The sequence below is a fragment of the Cervus elaphus genome, chromosome 18, assembly GCF_910594005.1.
Source record: "Cervus elaphus chromosome 18, mCerEla1.1, whole genome shotgun sequence".
Lineage (NCBI taxonomy): Eukaryota > Metazoa > Chordata > Mammalia > Artiodactyla > Cervidae > Cervus > Cervus elaphus.
Window position 1 is genome coordinate 84,788,651 of NC_057832.1, and position 23,035 is coordinate 84,811,685.

At 42.9% G+C, this 23,035-nt stretch overlaps 1 protein-coding gene across 4 annotated transcripts in view; it reads right to left on the reverse strand.

The window, feature by feature from the left end:
* HECW1 (HECT, C2 and WW domain containing E3 ubiquitin protein ligase 1) overlaps nucleotides 1-23,035 on the reverse strand; it is a 443,378-nt gene that overhangs the window by 94,880 nt on the left and 325,463 nt on the right. For all 4 annotated transcript variants that reach the window (XM_043873248.1, XM_043873250.1, XM_043873249.1 and 1 more), the window contains 5 exons: nucleotides 22,221-22,321; nucleotides 19,054-20,373; nucleotides 14,110-14,211; nucleotides 8,757-8,907; nucleotides 1,181-1,317 (listed from right to left, as the gene is read on the reverse strand). In XM_043873248.1, the coding sequence (XP_043729183.1) occupies nucleotides 1,181-1,317; nucleotides 8,757-8,907; nucleotides 14,110-14,211; nucleotides 19,054-20,373; nucleotides 22,221-22,321 (1,811 nt within the window). The remainder of the gene's footprint in view (nucleotides 1-1,180; nucleotides 1,318-8,756; nucleotides 8,908-14,109; nucleotides 14,212-19,053; nucleotides 20,374-22,220; nucleotides 22,322-23,035) is intronic.

The window sequence follows — 23,035 nt, forward strand, 5'->3', positions numbered from 1 at the left end:
ACACACAGCCGTTTGCTCAGACTGTACTATACCTGTCAATCTGCCATCATTTACCCAATTTAAGAGATTTGGGTTATCAGGATGTCGCCGTGATAATCTTACGCTATTACAGGTATAAAAAATAAAAAATAGAAACCAATCTCGTCACAGAAGACAACTTTATGGTGACCAAAGGGGCAAGGAGCTGGGGAGGGCTAAATTAGGAGTTTGGAATTAATCACTATATAGATGCTTCCCTGGTGGCTCAGACAGTAAAGAATCCGCCTGCAATGTGGGAGACCTGGGTTCGATCCCTGGGTTGGGAAGATCCCCTGGAGATGGGCATGACAACCCACTCCAATATTCTTGCTTGGAGAATTCCATGGACAGAGGAGCCTGGCCAGCTACAGTTCATAGGGTTGCAAAGAGTTCGACACGACTAAACACATATATAATATAACATAACATAATATAATATAATATAAAACAATATATAACAGGGATCTACTGTATAGTACAGGGAATTATATTCAGTATCTTACAAGTCAGTAATGAAAAAGAATATGAAATATATATGTGTAAAACTGAATCACTTTGCTCTACACCTGAAACTTACACAACGTTGTAAGTCAACTATACTTCAGTTAAAAACAAAAAAGAAGCCAGTCTCAGGCTTTTTGAATATTTACATGTGAGGCCCACTCAGGCAGATTCAAAGAAATGAACACCAGACCCCCTAGTGGATGCTGATGGTATTTGGTAAAAAAATTTCCTGGGTGGTGGTGTATTTAAAATCGTAAGACCAATGGAAAACCTCTTTACCGCCAGGTTCCTCCCTCAGTGGGGACTGTATTGATATTTTATTCTAAATACAAACAAGTCTTATTCCTATTATCGTCACGTGGCTCCTTGGAAGGAGACCTTGAATTCTTATTGCATCTTCTACTTACAAGTGGAAAACATCTTCAGGACACCAATAAATAAATTTACACAAGAAATGATTAAGACACTGAAAAAATCACCTTGATGAACAAGTACAAGTTCTCTTCACTGTGAATCCACTTTCCCTTTACATTCCTGGTGAGACATTTCTGTCTGTTTTTACCCTGCTGGTGCCAAGCCTCTTTCTCTTCCTGGATTTTGCCCACCCCCCTGCTCTCGCTTATCCACCTTCCATCCCATGGGTAACCGCTGGCCATACCTAAGCTCGAAGATTCAGCCTCTGAGTCACTCCCGCCACCTCCTCCACCACCTCCTGCTGGAACTGGCTCACAAATTTGGCTACCAGAATCTTCTTCAGGCCTCTCTGTAGCAATGGTTCGCTGAATATTTTGATACCTTTGCATCAGAAAGTGAAAAGACAGGAGTTAACTTTGGTTTGTTGGCTTGTTGAGGGGCTGATGCTCTGAGTCATGTAAGTGGGGAAATCGGTAAAGAACTGTCTTAGATGTCAAGAAATGTCAGGAGAGAAGTGCTCAAAAATTTCCCAAGATACTTAAGACAATTTGCAAGACAAGTATTTCTAGGTGATTTGACTTCGTTTTGTTTTGTAAGCTATGATGAGTTTCAAGTATGGTGACTTAAAAAAAAACAATCAACACACAAAAACTTATAAAAAACAGCCTCTGCCCTGCATTAAGTGAAATTGGACTGATTCTAAAATAATGGTGTGGGAAGGAACTTAAAAATATTACAATTAAGATATCAAACCACCTCTCTTTGATTGTGATAAGTCTATAAACTAAAAGTTCTACTCACCTGTTTCTATTTGACAGTTAACTGATATGACTAGGAAGGAGTGTGCAAAGATTATATACTAAAAGATGCAAACTAATATATATAGAATGGTTGAACAAGGGCCTACTGCATAGCAGGGGGAACTATATTCAATATCCTGTGATAAGCCATAATGAAAAAGAATATATATATATATGTATACATATGTAGAGCTGAATCACTTTGCTGTACAGCAGAAATTAACATCATAAATCAACCATACTTCAATAAATAACATTTTTGAAAATTTAAAAAAAAAAAAACACTGGCAGACAAATAAATGCTTTCGGCTTATATGAAGGTTCCTTTGAGTTTTCTTCCCAAGTTGGAGAATTAGTCAGTAGGCCAGTCAGTCACCTAACTGGGTACTTACTAAATATTCACTGACTCTTCCAATGGGGCCTGCACTATGCTGGACTTTCAGACCAAAGAGAAGACTGGAATATGATCTTACTCTCTGAACACTCACAGTCAGGACGCAGCCAAAAAGGGAAAGGCATGGAGACCACGACTCTGGTGATGTGAACATGATGTCCCACGTGTATGAGAGTTACGGACAGGGACAAGGAAACACCCAAGGCCCATATATTCTGAAGCCAGCGTATGGACTCATCAGGGAGCCTGGAGGGGAGGTACACAGAGGGAGTAAAACGTGCCACAGACCTCACCTGAGAGGACTCTGAGAAGCTTGGTGGTGGCACCAGGATGTGGAGGCACTGGGCAGGGGCAGGGAACCAGCACAGTGGCAGACAGCACCCAGCAGGTGCCCAGCACTGGCTGGAACATTGTTCTCTAGGCCCAGAGTCTCCAACTTGAGCTACATCAGAATCACTTACAGGGCTGGTGAAAACAGGCTGCCAGGCTCCACTCCCAGAGTCTCTCTGACTCAGTAGGTCTGGGGATGGAGTGATGGGAGGCAAGAACATGCATTTCTAACCAGTTCCTGGGCGATGCAGCGACTGCTGCTGGTCCAGGGATTGACTTTGAGAACTGCTGCTGTAGGGACTGGACAGCTGCTGAGAAAGAGGCAGATTCAGCTCTACACCGACCCCCACCTATGTGGAGTGCATGGGAGGAGACGAGCCTGGAGTCGGGGAGAGCAGCTGAGAACTACCGCATTGGTCCGGGCTGGAGAGGCTGAAGCCTGGACCCAGGCAGGCGTGGTGTATCATGCTGGCCTCTTAGGATGCTGCTGGGGGAGGGGAACACCCACATATTATAGGGATACTAAGATCACCTATGCCTACCTACCTAAACCTCCCTGCCTGCCTAAACTACACCTGCCTAAACTAGACTCTACCTAAAGTATACCTGCCTGCCTACACCTCACTGTGCTTTGTATGCAGGTGTCCAGCCGTCTTGTTCCTCTTTGCTTTGCTTCCTTCCTCCGTCCTCTGTGACCTTGACTTTGCCTGATGTCTCTCAGCCCACTGGGGCACAGGACAGGAATTCTGCCTCCCTTTTCCTCCTGGCACAGCAGGAATGAGAGAAGGGACTGAACTTAAGAGATCTTTAGCAGCCAAGCTGTAATAACTTTATGTGTAGACTTAACAGGATTTGGAGCCTGGATATGGAAGCTGGAGAAGAGGAAAGGAGGGCTTCTGCTTAGAGCAGGTGGGTGGAGGCAGCAGCCATGAGGAAGACCAGGTGGGGTGGGCAGGTTGGCAGGAAGATTTTAGTGTGAATTTGGACAGGTTGACCTGGAGGTTCCAGAGGTCACACCAGTGACCGTAGTCAGGGAAGCATTGCTATACAGGTCTTGTGCTCAGAGAAGAGATGTGGCAGTGGCGGAAGAAGTGTGAAGAGAAGGGGGATCAGCATCTGGGGAGCAGTGAGTAGCCAGTGCAATCCAGGGTAGGGGCACGGGAGATACTGTCACACAGACGGGGTCTTCTGTGGTGGCATTCCGAAGACCAGTGACCTTTCTTTGACCTTTAAAGAGGAGTTCTGGGGACTTGCCTGGTGATCCAGTGGTTAAGACTCTACGCTTCCACTGCTGGGGGCAGGGGTTTAATCCCTGTTCGGGGAACAAAGATCCTTCATGCTGTTTGACCAAAAATAATACATAAATAAAATAAAAAGGAGTTTTGTTTTCTAGTGTGGTTTCCAGACTACCTGCCAGAGTGATAATCTGGGTGATTATTATAATTACAGAAACTGGAGCAAAATTGAAATCTGCATTTGTAACAAATCTTCAGATGGTATTATCTACATACTCACTGGTCTGAGGTTTTATTTTATCTAAGGAATCTCAGTCATTCCCTCCTGACACCTGGCAGAATGATGGCTTTGCCTGCAGCTATTACTGGGAGGCATTCCTGAGGCCTCTTATGAGAAAATGTGGAAGGGCAGGAATGAGCAAAGACTCAGAGAGAGAGAGAAAGGCTTATGTGTGTTTAGCCCCCACATGTCTGTGGCAGGGGGGATGTAGGGAAGGTGCAGGCTGTTTGTCTGTGATGTTCCTGAGTTCTTGCTGGGACTCAAGTAGTGCAGCCTTGGGCGGGGGTGGGGGGTTACTCAGTGAGAATCTGCCTAAGGGTGTAACCTTGACCTCGGGGAGGAGTGAGGCCTGCCAAAGACCAAAGGACCTGCTGCCAGAGGATCCCCTAAGTGGCTCAAGGCAGGCTGCATTTTCCAAAAGTGACTCAACTATATTTTTTAGTCCACAGGCTCTTCCAGAATCTTACCATTCTCCTGTTAATTTTAAGAGGTGAATCAATGTCCCCTCCCCTTCAAGCTGGGAAGGTCTTGTGACTTCCTGGACCAATAGACAATAATCAAAGTGACAACTTGTGATGGAATACAGGAGCCATGCTGTGAGAAAGCCCAGGCAACATGGTAAGTTCACATGGAGGTGCTCTGGGTAACAGCCACAGCTGGGGTCCCAGCCAACAGCCGGTATCCCCCTCTAGATATGCGAGTCTCCAGCCCAGCCACCCTCTGACTGCAACCATGAGATATCCCGAGAAGGGCCTCACTGAACTCAGCCCACCACGATAACCATGAGAGAGAATGACGACGATGATGACAATGGTGCTAATAATTAATTATTGGTGTTTACACCTCTAAGTCTGGGGTGGTTTGCTCCTCAGCAACAGACGTCTGGAACAGGGCTTAGACAAACCTCATGGTGTGGCCTCTCTTTTCCTTCCCAAAGTGCAGTGACCGCAGAAGAGAATTTTAATGAGTTAATATAACCTTATTTGATAAAAATGTCTGAAATTTCACAACCTGCTCCACATGTCCTTGGTTGGACCTGTGGTATCCCATACTTTACTAAGTCAGCAGCCTCAAAACCCAAGTGCCAGCCCCCACCCCTGGCCTTTGCTGGAGAAGGGACAGTCCTGGAGAAGCAGGACACACAGCAGCTCACGGAGGATCACCCAGCAAGGGCAGGGCTGTAGCCTCAGAGGGCCTCTTTGATCTGAAGATGAAAGAGGGGGTCGGAGAGGTGCTTCTCTTCTATTTCATCAAGAAGAGTCCTTCAATATCCCCCTCACCTTTTATTTTTTCAGTAAAAGGTTAAATATTTATATCACATAGAGTTTATGGAAACTGATAAGAAAGTCAGCTGGAATGTCTAATTTGTAAATGGACACACAGAGGAACACACAAAAAACCAAACCAGAAGGAAGAAAAAAAAAAAACAACCCTTCAGGAGCTAAGCCAAAACAAACGAAACAAAAACCAAACAAACTAAGCTTGTAGAACAGATAATTCTCATAGCAGGAGCTAAAATTGGTAAAAGAAGAGCTCATGGAAGCAGAAGTAGACCCTCCCTCCAAGAAATGAAATGTAAGATGCACCAAAACGCCAGGAGAATTGCTTAAGTCAGTAAAAACCCACCAAAGGATGATAAGGAAGGGAGGGTACCATTGCTGGCAGAGTGAATCTGCAGAATCACTTTAAAAAATACTTAAACACTGATATCAAATACTGAAACCACAGAGATCTCCCTTGGCCTGCTGTTTTGGGAATATAACTCAAAGGAAACATGCTAAGACAATCCTAACATTTTACATGCCCTTGGGTCTTACGGAAAATAGTGATAAAAATAAATATCCAACAATATGACAAATTAACTAAATTACATTCGTTTATTGGAACACTATCATTTAAGTGATAACTTTAAGATTATGTAGCAATATGAAAATGCTAATAATGTAGTAAGTGAAAAATGAATATAAAACTATATCATCATTTTAAATATACAAAAACTGTGCATATGGAACTTGAAAACTTGAAGACAGTTTAATCTTTTAAAAAAGCTAATCCTTGGGGTATAAGATTATAAGATCTTTTTTTTTTTTCATATTTAAGACTTCCATTTCTCCATAGTATAATTTTATCCAGATAACTAAAACATCAAACTTGAGTTGACTATTTAAAATCAGACTACGTATTTATATTTTTGGTTTGTTTGAGAAGTATTTGTTAAGAAGGAAGAGAGAGTTCATTCAGGATATTCTGAAAGTGCAGGAATTAACTTGGGAAATTGTCTTGTACTGAGGCCTGGTAAACTCTGGCCCTATCCAGCCACTGGGAGGAGGGACACAGAAGAATGAGAAAGAAGGTGAGGCATGGTGCCCCATCAGTAACAGGGCTGCAGAGGAGGCAGCCGCCGGCTCCGTGTGGAGGGCTCTGGGGAGGTTTCAGGGACCATACAACATTAGGTTTGGATCTTTGTAGGATGGAGACAGGTGCCAGGTGGAAGGCAGGTAACGAGCAGTAGGAGCTCCCTTGCAGTAGGAGCATGAGGCAACGCCACCAAGGCCACTTGGGGAGTGGCTGAGGGCACGTGGTCACCGCATGCTACTTTGTCAACTCCTTATTTTGCAGTGCGCGTCTCTTCGCACAAAACATTTGCCTTTCACAATCACCCTGCCAGAAGTAAAAAGAAACTCCTTCTTCCAACACTGAGAAGTATTTTCCATTTTGCTATGAGACAGTGACAGGTGTCAATTTCTCCTGATAACTGCAGGTTATCAAACAAATGTCCCCTATGTGTGGTCACATCTGCAATGGATAAAAGACTGACAGTATACTTTGTGTGGCTGCTGTTATCAGGCCAAATCACTGAAAAATTTTAAGTGCTTGAAGGCAATAGGCTAAAATAAGCATTGAAGAGCCTGGATACTTATCTCAAGGTTATCTAAGTTTCCCTAGGTAGGATTTTCACAAGAAATAAGCACTTTCTCAAACTGCTCGATTTCTTTATCTGTCCAAATGGATGCAGCAAATACAGCTTCCTGTTCATCAAAGTCTGGCTTTTCTCAGCATGTTCGGCTCCACTGCAGGGCACAGGGCTTTATACACCAAAGCCTGCACACTTCTCTAGAGACCTGGTTAAGGTTGGATTTGGTTTCATTTTTATATTATACAATCTGAACGCCATGAACAAACTTCCATGTATTTTTGTGTCATGGGTCAAGGTGTTTACTTCTGCTTCTGTTTTGTCTTAGTGTTTCAACCGGACCTTTCATAGATACAGCCTGATGGTGCTCTCCCTGTTTCTTAGTCTGATAAATACTTTCAACTTATCCGTCTGGCAAGACAGACCTTGAGGCTATTTCTGCCTATGGCATCTCTATGTAAAATGAGCTTGCTGTGTTCCCTGCATTTTTAGTTGCAATCACCATGAGAGGACACTCTCATGGTACATTTATACACAATATGTTCTTCCTTGTAATATGATTTCTTTCTGTGGGAATGACTAGAGAAATACGCTGCCAATGAAAATGCTTTATGGTTCTTATTAATGACACTTGGCTATTGATGGGGAAAAATGGAAAGCAAGTGTCTTCAAATGCTCATGTGATAAAAGAATCCTCGTGATTTTCACCTAAAGCATCCTCCTCTGCCTACAACATGGAGAAGGAAATGGCAACCCACTCCAGTATTCTTGCCTTGAGAATCCTATGGACAGAGCAGTCCATGGGGTCACAAAGAGTCGGACACGACTGAGTGACTAACTCATGTTGTCTACAACAGCAGTAACTAGAAGTTCAACTTTTTTTTGTTTATTTTTAATAGTGTTAAATTGTCCATTTTTTTCTGTAGTATACATTTTTTTCTGTTTGTTATCCATAGCTGTGTCCCCCAAGTCTAATTATTTATTCTTTCTTGTCCCTCTCTACCTTTCTTCTTTACTTCACACTAGCAAGACATCAGGTGGATATAAACGAAGTTGAGCCTGCAGTTTGCATTCCTGGCTACTAAAAGTATCCAAGAGCCATTGCCCTGATCTTAAAGGAGTAAGATGTTGAGTATGATGCTCGTACTAGCTTACAACATGGGACAGATGCTATTGAGGGTTTCATTTGCATGTTGAAAACAAAATGACATCTTTACACACTTAATAAAAACTAGTAAAGGGCCTATGTTTTAGACAAAACAATTCTCAAAAAGTATTTTTAAATATTTCATTTTCTATGATGAAAGCTGTTTAAGAATGTATATTTCTGAGTATGTAGCAATTATGGGACTGGAGTAGGCATGAATATAGCAATTTATGAGACAGCTTTTTCTCCAGGCAGCTTTTAGTATTCTGTTAAACCTATCCTTGGAATGTTTTCAAACTGTTTCCAAACTGTTTGTGTTCCAGACCTGTTTGAGATTCTTATGACAGATATGAATGTCTGACAGAAAAATGTGCATCCATGTATAATTTGCTTACAGTTTCTGAACAGTTCCTAGAACATTGACACCCTCAGTGAATACCAGGGTGGGGGCTGGTCCATGAGCCCCTGGCTAAGAACACCTGTGTTTGAGCCTGGGCCATCAAGGTGTACAGAGGACTCCCCATCTTTAAATGACACTCAGGCTTAGCTGATGTCCTGCCGCTGAATTATAAATTTAGCTTTCCAAGTACTAACTATGAGTTGGCTAATTACTTTGCAGTTTCCTCATACAATCTGAGCAGAAAAGTCTAAGAGGGAATTTCATTAATCGCCCTTCCCCTTTACTGGTTTCTAGGGGCTTACTGCATGCTGGTCACCCACCGCCTGTTGAGCTGCTCCATCTGCTGGATGGATCCAGACCTCCGCATCCCGTCGGGGGTGGCTGCTGCTGTGGGACGCTGCCAGGTGGTTGTGCGGTTCACGTGGTCCACATAAAAGACCCGCCCGTGGCTGTCAATGCGAGCTTCCCAGTCTAGCGCGTGACAAAAAGGCAAAAAGAAAAATCAAGGACAAACTACAGAGCCATGTGAAACAGATAAGCACTTCCAGGTCTTCTGCGGGTAGAACTCACTGCTGGTGACTCGCCGAAGACCAAGAACTGCCCAGAGCACCTGCGTGACCTCTGAGGCATTGGCATGGAGTTGGTATGCCAGGAAAGAGCCCATGGGATGCCGATTCTCTGCCGGACCATTTGAGACAGTAACTGGGGTTCCTCAGACATGACCTATCTTAAAATTCTAACAATTCTAAAGACAAAGTCAAATATTTATTTCTTTCTTTAAAAAATTCCATCTTGTCAATTTTCTTGGCTACCAAGTGACAGCTGGAAGATTGGAAATGTCCTCCAGCGAAAGCTGACACTCTGATGCTGAAAAAAGTCCTTTCTTTGTTAAATCTGATGGAGGATGGCTGGTTAGGAAGGAATTATGGTTCCTCTTAAAACCAGGTTTGACTACAGTTCTAAAATACTGCACGTAGGTGCAGCTTCATATAACCTCTAATATATCACAGCCTTAATTGATCACCTCTTGAGAGAAAGAATGGAAAGATTTGACCCTTAGAAACTAAATTCAAACCATCCTTTGATAAGCTGTGAATTCATAGTTTATGTTCAACCTATCTGTGGCTGCCAAATATTTCTCAACCAAAACAAAACCGATCACGACTATTAACTAGCATCAAGCTTTTTATGTATCTCTTTGTTGATAAATAACCATCCCAAACAGTAGAGGGAGCCCAAGATAAAGATAAATTCTTTACTTCTCAAATTTAAACAATAGCAACCAACTAAAAGGTGGAAGCACAGATGATACAGTCCATGATATACGTCGGGGCCGGACTGGGGTGATAGGATGAAAAAAATCCTGAAAACCGAGAGAGCTGGGAGTCATGTGTACACACCTGAGCTTAACGAAGATGAGCTTAATGTCCGCTGTACCGAGATGGGCAAAGCTTTCAGAGTCCACATGTAAAAATGTGGTGGAAATAACAGCTTCATGATAAAGTTATGCTGAAAAATGAGTTACACTAAAGAAAAAAATGCAAAAATGACTGCAAATGAGGAAAACTATTCAGCCTTTTAAATGAGAAAAGCCATAGCTTTTGGGAGTAGGTCAGATATTTAACAATTCTGTTGAAAAAGTATCATTCAGGTAATGACATAGCAACTCTCAATTGTTTTTAAAATGAAAAAATATATTTGGTTTAGTTATGGTTTGATATGTGCATGGTTTATCTGTCTGTGAACATTATGGTTTATGTTTGACATTTACCTGAGGGACTGCCAAATAATGCCCGAGGAAATCTAAAATACCAGAAAATATCAAATTCAGCTTGTAAGACAAATTGAAAAAAAAATACAGTCAGGCTGTATAAATATATTCTAGAAGGTTCTGATTAAATTTAACTACTAAATGATTCAGTTGTCAACTGTTAGTTGTAAATGTTAATTAGCTCATTGATGGAATTGTGTATTTGTGTAACTACTGAGTAATTAATTGCAAGCCAAACATTAAAAAATTTCAGTGATTCCCAAACTAGCAACTTGGGCTTTTTTTAAAAGAACCCAACATGACTGTCATCCAACAAAGAATGAGTGTTAACCTTTGAAGAGTATCATGCTACTTCATTCACTTGAACAAACACCTCTTTTTACTCATTATGAACTAGAGATCAGGCCAGGTCCTGAGGACACATTGCTGACTAACACACATCCCTGCCCTCCAGGTGACCCGTAGTAGAGGAAGGATTCCTTCAAAGACAAGACTCCAGTCTCATGGATTCTCCAAGGAAAAGAACTGAAGTATGGTGCAATGATAATGATCATTTTTATGAGTTCAGTATTTCCAAATCACTCACGGAAAAGAATGTCAAGCCAGACAGACAGGCCCTTTTGTTAATATATTAAACATGTGGAAGGCAGAGGGCTAATTAAACCTCTCATAAATATTCAGAAAATAATAGGTAAGCATAATTAGAGATTATAACTGGGTTTTCTGGGTTGCTTTGTAAAGAATTTACTTTCAAATACTGTATAAACCATATTGCATTAAGAGAAAATTTCTGAATGGAACTTCAGCCTCAGCATGTCCAATGCACTTGGCTTTGTGATACCAAAACAGACTCCTGAAAAGGATACCTTTATGGATGACCTTGGGAGAGTAGTCATTCATGTGTGTCCATTCATTTGTGATAGAGGGATCTGTCATATATTATACTATATATTTTCCATGAAGTCTAAGAACAATGTAGAGCCTAATAATGTATCCTCTTTTAATTATTATACTCATAAAACCTATAAATTTTACTTTCACATTAACAACTGCAATATCATGTTTATAGTCTAAGCCTTTCTCTTGAACTTCTGTCACATCTCACTGCCTTCTTGACATCAATTCCTGGATGACATTTCAATTATAACACGATCAAAACCAAATTTCAGCTCTTTTCCACACAAACCTGCTTTATCTGCAGCCTTCCTTTTCTGTCTCAATTAAATCCAGGTTAAAACTCTTGAGGTCACTCTCGACCCTTCTCTTTATTTCATACATCATATCCAATCTGTCAGCAAACCTACCCACAAAATATCTGCCCAGGATGTACAGAACAGACTTTTGGACTCTGTGGGAGAAGGCGAGGGTGGGATGTTTCGAGAGAACAGCATGTATACTATCTATGGTGAAACAGATCACCAGCCCAGGTTGGGTGCATGAGACAAGTGCTCGGGCCTGGTGCACTGGGAAGACCCAGAGGGATCGGGTGGAGAGGGAGGTGGGAGGGGGGATCAGGATGGGGAATACATGTAAATCCATGGCTGATTCATGTCAATGTATGAGAAAAACCACTACAATATTGTAAAGTAATTAACCTCCAACTAATAAAAATAAATGGAAACAAAACAAAACAAAAAAATATCTGTCCAGAATCTGACCACTTCTCTTCACCTCCTCTGCTCCCTGCTGGCCCAAACCACCACTGTTTTTCACCTGCAAGAACCTTATACTGGGTCTCAGGCTTCTACTTTTTTTTCCTCACAATTTAATGTCAACACAGAAAAACTGTTAAGTCCTAAGTCAGACAATGTCAAGTCTCTGCTCAGAAACCTACAATGTTCCCCTTTCATCCAGAATAAAAGCCAAACCCTTAAGTGGTCTACAAAGTCCTATGTGAGTGATCTGGGCCCCTGATAGATCTCTTTACCTGCTGCTTCCTCAGTTTCTAAATCTGCTTCAGACACACTGACCTTCTTGCTGTTTCTCAAGCCCACCAGGCAGGCTGTTCTATTTGCTCAGAAAGTTTTTCCTTCCCAATACTTGGGTGGATAACTCTCTTACTACCTTTAAGTCTAGCTTCAAATGTTGTCTTGTCAATAAAGTGTACCCAACCACTCTATTTAAAATGGAAAATTGGCCATCAATATACACTCCAGATCCTCCTTCCCCTGTTCTGTTTTTGCTTTTTCACAGCACTTAATACCTTCTAATGTGCTGCATTATTTATCGTTTATTCTTTTTATTCTTTATTATCTGTCTCTGCCAGTCTAGACTGTAAAGCTCCTTGAGGGCAGGGATCTTCACTTGTTTGCCTTACCTAGAATAGTGCCTCACACAGGATAAGTGTTCAATAAATATTTATCCAATGAGTAACTATCAGGGAAGAATTCATCCATGTGCCATGTGAAATTATTTAAGAAAATTTAGCTGTTAGCTTCACTACCAACTTTTCTTATATTTTCTGTGTTATATGGACAGAAAATTGAAACCTGTCTGGAAGAAATTTATTTTTATTTTCAAAAACAGCTTATATAAAGCAATTCTTTAAAACAGAATATATTATACTCATTTACAATATCTGTGTGTATAACTAGTTATTACTCTTGCATGGATTGAAGGTCAATTCATGTGCACACTCACAGATAGGTTTTTCGATGTGGAGAAAATGTTTCTTTCTTGGAGAGAAAATGTTATAGGTATTTTTCTAAGTCAGAAGTATCTCTAGTGACATTTATGGGATATCCATAAATCAATGTATAAAGAAAGAAATCAGGCATCAAAGGTTAAAGGACATAATGCCTATCTTGGTCTCTTCCAACAAATATAGTGTTCCTTTAAATTGGTCCACACATTAAAAACACTGTTTTATCACTGATAAAATACAACTGAATAGGAGAAGAATGGTGTAAATGTTAAATATATCATATTGTCAAGAATAGATGAATTAAAGAATAAGTCTTTCTTCTTTCAAAACTGTATTGGGTTAATGTAAGCACAGGCAAAAGAAAGTAAAGAAACATTGGTTCCTTGCATCCTGGAAAGATTCTGCAGTTGTAAAATTTATCAAATTTTAAAGGTTATCTTTGCTTGAAAAATGAGTTGAAACCAAAACAGGGATGTTCTAGAATTCAGGAACATATGTGATGCTAAGTGAATATATAATATCTGGGGTGTCAGTTCCTTCTTACAAATATAATAATGGAATATTATAAGGGCAAATTACATTGGGACAATATCTAGAGACTATCTAATCCAAATCTAGCACTTAGCAGATGAAAAAATTAAAATTTTACAAATAAGAAAATTGAGTCTCTGAGAGATTAAGTGACTTTCCCAAGTTCAAATAACCAGCTAGATAATTATTAATACACATTACAGTTACCAGGAGAATGTGATTGAATTCTACCCCTAAAGATGATGTTTTGCCTGGAAACCTCCAAGACCTGTAGGAAAAATTTGCGGCTGTCACATATGGGTACAATTTAGAGTAAGGAAAATGCAAGTTGAAATGTCTTATGCTTGAACCATAAATGGTCCCATGGAGAATAATAGGATTATCCCATCTTGAACTGAAAACTTTTAAATAGAAAATAGTAAAATTTGTGAAGTAAGGGTCATGAACAGTTTGCAAGGACTAGTCAAGTCTTGTAAAGAAATGCTCTCCATTTCAGAAGTTGAGGGCTACTGAAAATACTGGGTTATCTACTTGAGATCACATCCTGAAACCATCTGACAAAAAAACCAACCAACCAATTTTTATGGTAGGTGCCATAATGGTTTTTGATCACACTGTAAGGTACAGAGTGGGGGAAGAGTTTGGATGTTTACATACAAAGTTCATACTGACCTGCTTAGATTTGATAGGAAGAATTAAGACATAGATTTTCAAAACTAACGCTTACTTGGTGGAAGAGGCTCATCGATTGTTGGGTAGTGATGATGTTCAGGCCTCAAGGAAGGAAGCTGGCTTACTGGCTGGGAATTATGGAGTGTAGGACATTCACCTACGGACAAGATAGTCAAGATATTCAGATTCATTCATTGCTGTGGCAACGTCATCAAAAAAGCATGACTGTAAAACAAACTACTGCAAGAAAAAACCCCAAAGAGTGGGCAATCGATTTTTTGGTTGTCAGTTTGTGACATTCAGAACCATTCATGAATGAGTGAATAGAGGGAACTCTTTTTTTTTTTAACTCAAATAGTCAAACACTTAATGGTTCTGATTTGTACCATAACAGACCAACAGGTAGGACTGGGACCTGAATTTTCTTGAGGGGAAGGTGGCATCAGACAGGGACCTAGAAGAAAATAAGCAGAGCCTGAGATTAGCCCAGGAAAAGAAACAGGCCTGTTGGAGGGAAGAACAGCATTTATAAGGTCCCATAAATTTTGGGGACTGTGCAAAATGACAGCTCCTTTTTCGGATAGATTTCATCTGAGGGCTGCCAAGAGGCCGTGTTTCAGATTTTGTGTTTGGAATGAGACTCTTAGCTGCTGTCCTTTCAAGATGGGGTTAAGGAACTGATGGGCCAAGAAGGTAAATTCTTATCATATGAAACCTAGGGGCTGGGGTGGGGAGCCAAGGACCTATGGGATCTCGTGATTGTTTCAAATTATTCTGAGGAAGAAGAAGACAAACCAGGGTGTTCTGGAAAGAGAAAAGACAAGAGACGAAGGAAGTAGGTAAGAGGCAGGAAGACTGAGACAGGAGAACTTGAAACATGGAAGTGGGATAGAAGGAAGCAGAAAGACAGACATGGAGCAATTTTAGAAATAAACATATCCATAGAATGCATGGCCCAATTATGATAGACACAGCTAATATTACTGTCAGGCAGACCTATGATGAACTGAACAGTGTTTTAAAATGGAGGTCCTATTTCATGATGTCTTCAGGTCTCGGTAACACTGCATGTGGAGGGGCCTCCAGTACCAGCAGTTTGGGTCACATAATCAGAGTCAATTGCTCTTGATCTGTGAGGAGCTAGAAAAGTTCAGGCCATGAGCCAGCCCTTAGACTGGTAACCCCCATTGCACCCCATCCTGGATTTCTCACAATAGCCCCTACTGGCCAAAGGACAAAGGTCAGGCTTCTCCTTCTTTTGCCCTTCCACGGCTGATGCAAATACCAAGTGTCCCATTATTCCGTGGTCCAAAAGAGATGAACTGTGAAAACCAGTGGTTAAGATCTTTGTGGGAGCTCAAATTTCAAAAATATTTCTCAGAGTGTCCATACATGGAAAAGATAATTATTTCTTTTTGCTCTAGATCTATAGAACTGACTTAAAAACATAAGCAGAAATTAATTAGGAAGGAAATTAAGTGAATTTAGCCATTTAACAGCTTGAGCTAACTGGAAAACAAAAACAGAAATGTATTCAGGAACAAAGCGTCCTTTTAAATATTAAATATATTTAAATATTTAAATATTAAATATATAACATCATTTCTTGTGCAAACTCTGGTGTGTGACTCACACCCCTGGGGTCCTCGGAGACTAAGGAAAGTCAAGGAAGGTGCCCATCCCTCATGCCAGCGTATAGCTCCTTGCAAACTAACTCCTGTTCCAAAGTTGGGCTCTGTGTTTAGTGGATATAACACTCATGTTAGTATTTATATGTGCTTAATGTCAGAAACTGAAAAAAAAAAAAAACAAAAGAGAGAAAAACAATGGTACAGTTGTTATGTCACCAGCTGCTGTGTTTTAAATTTAGTTTGTTAAAAAAAAAACAAGAGACTTACCTTGTAATTAATTCAACCAATCAGGTTAATTACTCCTCCAAGCTAGTGGAAACATAATAGTGTTGCTTGCCGGGTTAATGGAGCTGACCCCACCTTCCCGTGAACCCCAAGCAAATGCAATGATGTGACTGATGCATCTCAACCAACGGGATGGAAGCAAGAGGAAGCAAGCCACTTCTGCTCTGCACGAGGCCGCAGCTCCGCACCATCCCCCTCACCTCAAACACAAAGCAAGGGTCAGACCTGCTAGAATTTCTGAGAAGGAAACATATTCCAATTTAAAAGGGAGCCTTGCTGCTCATCTACCTAGAAGAACCCTCACTCAGAGGCTGAGCACTTCATAGGAATCATCTCAGTTAATCCTTCCAATAACCTTTTAGGGTATGTTCCACATTTGCACCCAGTTTACATGTGAGGTTTGGAGCAGTTAGGTAACTTGGCTAAGGTGTCATGGCTGGGAAGTGGGGAGATTGAAGATAAACCCAGGGGAGCCTGATGCCAGGGTTGAGCTCATAATCACATTACTGTCGTTGCTGTTTAGTTGTTCAGTTGTGTCCGACTCTTTGTGACACCATTGACTATAGCCTGCTGGGCTCCTCTGTCCATGGGATTTTCCAGGCAAGATTACTGGAGTGGATCGCCATTTCCTTCTCCAGGGGATGTTCCCAACCCAGGGATCGAACTCACCTCTCCTGTTTGGCAGGCAGATTCTTCACCCCTGAGCTACCTTGGAAGCTGCCCATAATCGCATTATGTTCCTTTTTTTTTTCATTTGATCTGAAGGTTTTTAAAAATCATTTTATTTTGAGGTTAAAAAAAGAGGCACATGTGGAGGGAAAAGAAACACAAAGTAGATGAAGACATCCTCCACAAACTGCTGCAGACGCACCTGCGTGGGTGTGAGTATAGTACACCTTCCTCGGCTAACCTCAGGAAAGAATTTGCGATCTCCAAAGTCACAGTGAGGGGAGAAGAGGGCACATGTGCATATAATCAGGCATACGTGTTTCTTTTGAGCGGGTGCTCTTGGAAGTGTGGTGGTGAGGGGGGACAGATCCACCACTTTGACTTCATTAGCTGGGGGACTCCCTACCAAGGGAGAGAAGAACTGGCTGTAGGAAGTCACATGCCAGCATAGGTACAGCCTTCAGGAAATCAACAGTCCTTCCCAGGAATCCTTGTTTTGCCCCTAGTAATCACTATAGTGAAGCATATGTTCTTAACTTTTTTGGAGTTTACAATCTGCAAAAAATTTCAGGAATCTAGAAATTTCTTTAGAAACATAGACTTCCACTCTAGCCCTGAAAAACTTTTTCTTCCTTTTGGTAAAGGGGATGGGTTCCCCACTGCTAGACTGTTAGACCCTCAAAGGCATGGGCAATATCCTTTTTAAAATATCAATGTATATTGAGTCAAGTTTCAATTACCCATGTGTGGACTGTCTCCTATCATTGGAGACATGGGTCCAAATATAACCCATTGGCTACAACAGATTGACAGACTATAAATTCAGACTTGTAGCTATGTGGCTCTGGGGTAAAAATGGTTATTATACTTCTAAAGGTAAAAATGTTTTTTTTTTCTTTCTTAAAAAACGCCCCTTTGAGAAGAGTTGCTTTGGTTTTGCCTCTTGACCTACAAAGTTTAAAACGTGTAGTATCTGGACCTTTATGGAAAAAGTTTTCCCAACTTTGGTCTGAAGCATCTCTGGTAGCTCCCAGTTGTCCCCAAATTGCCTTATGATACACTTATTTTTAATTCTATTGTCATTATTGAGTGCCTTTCACACATAGCGTCTGACCTAGAACAAAGAAGAGACTCAAAACACCCCTATTAAACAAAGGGGTTGTCCACCCCATTCTCACACTCATGCGTGCTTTTCCACATTGCACGGTATGTCACTGTGGTTTACAGTACGGCACTCTGGTTTCCTTGTTACAAGTTTTCTTGGGCTTCTCTTTACCCTATGTGCCACTTTCGCTCACCCCTTCTTTCTCCAAAATGTAGAATTGGGTACTTTTAAGTACTTAAAATTATTTCTTTTACACTCACGTACATTCCTATAAAAATTTGCAGGTGCCAGGCATTTGCTTAGCAGACATAAAGGAGATATGAATTCTGGCCCTTGATGAGCTTACAATCTAGAGACAATACCACTGCATGTTGTTTGGAGGCTAATTTAAACAAATTAGAACAGCAAAATAGCAGAATCTATATTTTTTGCTTTTAAAACAGCTGAATTATTTCATATTATCATGTGATTTTTAAGTTATTTCCCTCAATGTCACTGTCACTTGACTGGCAGGTGGTTCCCAATTCTGGATTAGGAAATGCAAGTTAACTTTATATATGCTTCCACAGGCATGACTAAGAAGAAAGGTCTTTGGTTAGGACACAGAATACATTTTTAAACTAAAAAGGGCACCTGTTGGATTAGAATCTTCCTGGAGACAAAGTGATTCACACATTCATGGTATCCTTCCTTTGCATTAGCCAAAATAGCTCCCCAATCCCACAAAACAACACAAAACAAAACCAACAACAATAACAGAATCAAGTAGACAGAAATCATGACACATATATGTAGGCTATACATATTCATATGTACACAGGTTAAATTCTAAAACAGGTAATACCAATGTTCTTCCACTTATATTAACATTTATTGCTAATCTTCTAAGTTGTGGGAAGTCAGCAGATATTGACATATTACCCACTTAATGTTGATCATTTTCTGCTCATATCATTTGGTACTAGCTTTGATGCTCTTGCTGCTGTCAAGACTGGAGGGTAATATGTACCCTATCATCAGTGATTAGTTAGAACAGAGAAGCACACATACAAGTACACGCTCACATCCAACTAGTTGTCATTCCTGGGGTGTATCTGAGCGGTGGTGGGGTGTCAGCTACCCACAGTCTGGAGTACTGACATACACATATACACATGCACACAGAGAAGGACAGGACAGGCACACGTGGCCGCCACAGCAACCTTATTTGGGACTGATCCTCTCCCTCTTGGTTTTAAACCGTGTTGGTGAGACCTGCGTCCCCCTCGTGGTGGTCCTATTCTCACTGTGATGGGGTGTGAGGTCTAACCTTCTCTCCGACTGCTCGGCCCTGCCACGGGGGACTCCAGACCTTCCACGGTTCTGGCCACGCTCCCATCGGGGGCGGCCAGCTCGTCTTGCCACGGCCCCGCGCCGTTCACCGACTCCGGGTCCAGCTCCGGGCTCTGCACGGAGTCGGGCACTGACTCGAAGGCGCTGTTCTCCTCCTCCTCGTCGTCCTGCGAGGAGAAGACCGTGCTCTCGGAGATCTTGGCACTGTCCACAGAGGAGAAGCGGGTGTGGCTGGCGAACCTGCTGCCGTTGTAGCAGGAGGGGCTGTAGCAGGAGGCGCTGTAGCAGGAGCTGCTGTAGCAGGAGGAGCTGTAGCAGGAGGGGCTGCAGCAGGAGGCGTCGCAGCAGCTGTGGTCCCCACCCTGCCGCGGGCTGGAGTCGCTCTCGCTCCCCGTGCTGGGGAGCGCGTCGCCATCCGGGGCTGAGCCGTTGGCCAAGCCCGAGTGGCCGAGGGGAGCCGTGCCTGGAGTGGCCCCCTCGGGGGCCTCTCCATCCTCTTCCAGGGGAGGAGGCTCCGCGGCTACCGTGTCCACCTCGCTGAGCGCATCCTTCTCCGAGGCATCCTTGAGGGTGGGCTCCTCCTCGGCGCCGTCGTCTTCGTCCGCGCTGCCGCCCTGCGCCGAGGGCAGGCTATGCAGCAGCGTGTGGATGCGGATGTAGTGGGTCCGCGGCGTCTCCGGCTCGCCGCAGGCGGACGCGATCACCGTCTCCAGCTCGGACACAGGCAGGGAGCACGGCCTGGTTTTCCTCTTCACCGACGCCCGCAGCTGCAGCCTGTCCTCCCCCTGCCCCAGGGCAGACATGCCCCCCTCCTCCTCCTCCACCTGCTCCTTCTCCTCCTCGTGCCCCCCAGCCCGGCTCTCTGTGGCCCCTTCCTCAGCCACCGGCTCCCCAGGGCTGCTCGGGGCTTGACCTTCCTCCAGCAGCCCCGGTAGGGCCGCCTCCTCTCCCAGGTCCAGCCGCTCGGCCAGTTCTTCTGCACTTAAGGCGGGCTCTGTGTCCTCTGGCCCAGGGGCCAGCATCTCCCCAGCCCCCTCAGGCCCCACGGAGACTGTGCCATCATCTCCTGCCTCGGTGGTACCTGGCGCTGCCTCAACCAGACTGGTAAGCTCCAGGCTCTCGATCCCTGGAGGGCCCACAGTGCTGCTCTGGCTGGGCTGCTCAGGCTTTGGGGTCCCTGAGGGCTCTGATGCATCACAAGAGGGCTCCCCACAGCTGCTTGCCACCAGGTTATTCATGGGGCTGTCCTGAATTTCCGCAGACTCAGGCTCGGTACTCAGGGAAATCTCCTCATCATCTGTGGACAAGAAGAAAATGTCACTGCAGTGTTAGTCTATTCCCGAAGACGTGTGAGCATGTTAGGGATTTCTGCCTTAGGATATTGCATGGAGGGGTTGATGAGCGTTTCCCATGGACCAAAGCTCTGCTAAAACCCATTCTGTAAGAAACGGTTCTCCTTATATTAAGGAAAATTTGCATTCACGATGTATTTGAGAATTCTGTTTCAAGGGACTTCATTTTTTGGTCAAAATGCCCAAATCCTAGTGCAACCCCTGTTCTGGGCACAAAGTAGATGCTCAATAATGTCTGCTATACCGAAGACCTCAGAAATGAGAGGTGGGGTTTACAGGTCCTTGTTGGGTTCAGGCAGGGCTAATTATACTAGTTCCGAGTGTTTCCTATGGCTGAGTCCCCCAGTGTGGCAGAATGGGGTTCTGAGGTGACCAGAGAGAAGGAAAGGGTGCAACCACAGTCATTCAGTGGCTCAGACCGGAAGCCTCCCAACATCTGGAGAATATTGAAGTGGGAAAGTAAACCAGGTCTCTATACCAAGCACCCATTCACAGAGCAGCAACCATGGTTCACCTCTGCCTTCCCCCAGTAGCTTCCCTTCCAGATGTGGATTCCCATTTCAAGCCCTTGTGCTATCCACTCATTGAAGAAAAACAATCTCTCTGGTGCACTGTAAAGCTATTCTTACTGCTACAGTGAAGGAAGAATCAATTTTATTTTCAGGATGTAGGAAAGGCTGGATGTGAAAGGATGAAACAGTCAAGTGTTTCCTTACAATCTGCTTTGTAGATTGGGCACAGAAAAGCACAACTTTTGTTTGACGAGGGGGCAGTGATAAACTCCAGACCCTGATTCCCAAAAGCCTTATTAGCTTTACTGGCAACTCATAAATGTGTTGCTAATAAAGTTGTGGCAACTCACAATTCTCAGCATGATCTCTACCTGTGAGGGGGCTGCCAGAGAAGAGTCGGAGTGGGATTATGAGGCATCATGTCAATCTTATTTGGAAATACGTTTTGGCTTGAAAAATTGAACATGGGATGATTCAAAAATTTTCTGTCCAATTTACAATATTCATTTTTCCTGTGAGATTGTAAAAATCCACTGAGTAATCACAGCTTGACAATATGACATGTATCACATTTATTTATTCATTCATGTATGCAATGATTCAACATCTATTGGTTAAGTCCTGTGTGGGTGTGTGTGAGTGTAAATTGCTCAGTTGTGTCCGACTCTTTGGGACCCCATGGACTGTAGCCCACCAGGCTCCTCTATCCATGGAATTCTCCAGGCAAGAATACTGGAGTGGGTAGCCATTCCCTTCTCCAAGGGATCTTCCTGACCCAGGGTTTGAACCCAGGTCTCTCACACTGCAGGCAGATTCTTTACTCTCTGAGCCACCAGGCTATTGGGAGTAAACTGTTAAGTTAGACATGGCTCCATACCCATGTTGACCTCTTTGTCAATCCCCACTCCACTGTCTAACCCTCTACCTTTAGGTCACTGGAATGAAGAGGAGCTGTCAATCAAGGGGACAACAGGGACTTCCCTGGCAGTTCAGTGGTTAGGGCTCCATGCTTCCACTGCAGGGGCCCGGGTTCAATCCCTGGTCAGGGAACTAAGATCCCATGAGTCATGTGGCGCCACCAAAAAATAAAAATAAAAAGGAGGATAGCAACCTGGCTTGCAGAACAGATCACTGGCTTCTGGGCCTCAAATGGAGAAGACAGGTAGAGAACCACAAAACCTAGGACATGTCTGGAGAGAACCATGGTTATTATATTTTGGAGAAAGGAACCACTCTAAGACACTAGGCTAGGACAACACATGAAATACATGCTGAAATACCTGGGTGGATGGAGGAAGTGATCTCAAATCGGAATTGCAGCTGTCCACTCACATGATCTGTTGGAAGCCTACGGCCAAGGGTGTAGCTGACCACCCTGTCCCTAGAAGGAAATAAGCACCATCACAGATCTGGTAAATACCTGTTCTCCTAAAGACCACACACTATGCCAGCAGGTGAGGCACCTAAGCCAGGAAGGCCCTGATATTAGGCGGTGATGTCTGCTCAGGACCATACAAGATGGTCCTAAGGAAAAGATGGGAAAGTACATTTGTTCAATAGCAATGAAAACTTCAATAAAATCCTTATCGAATAATTTAAGGCAGGGATCAGTAAACTGCAGTCCATGGGCCAAATTTGGCCCATCATTTGTTTTCATAATGCTATGGGCTTTTCACATTTTTAAATGGTTAGAAAAAGAGCAGGAGAAGAGTAGCATTTTGTGACATGTAACAATGATACGAAATTCAAATTTGTCTCCACAAATAAAAGTTTTGTTGGAATGCAGTCATGCTTATTAGTTTACTTCTTGTCTGGGCTGCTTTCATGCTACAGTTGCAGAGCTGAGTAGCTGGGACAGAAACCATATGGCCTACACAGCCTGAAATATTTACTATCTGGCCCCTTACAGAAAGTTTGCCAACTTGTGTTTTAGAGAAAAAAAGAAGAAGGAAAAAAAGACATGGATATCCTTTGCTTGCTTTTCCTGTGCAGGCTGACATTTTCCAAATAAGCCCTTAATTATGGACAGGGCCAGCAGCAGATGCTTGTCTTGTAATAATCTAGCTAGCTAGTTACTTACTGCTATCTATCTATG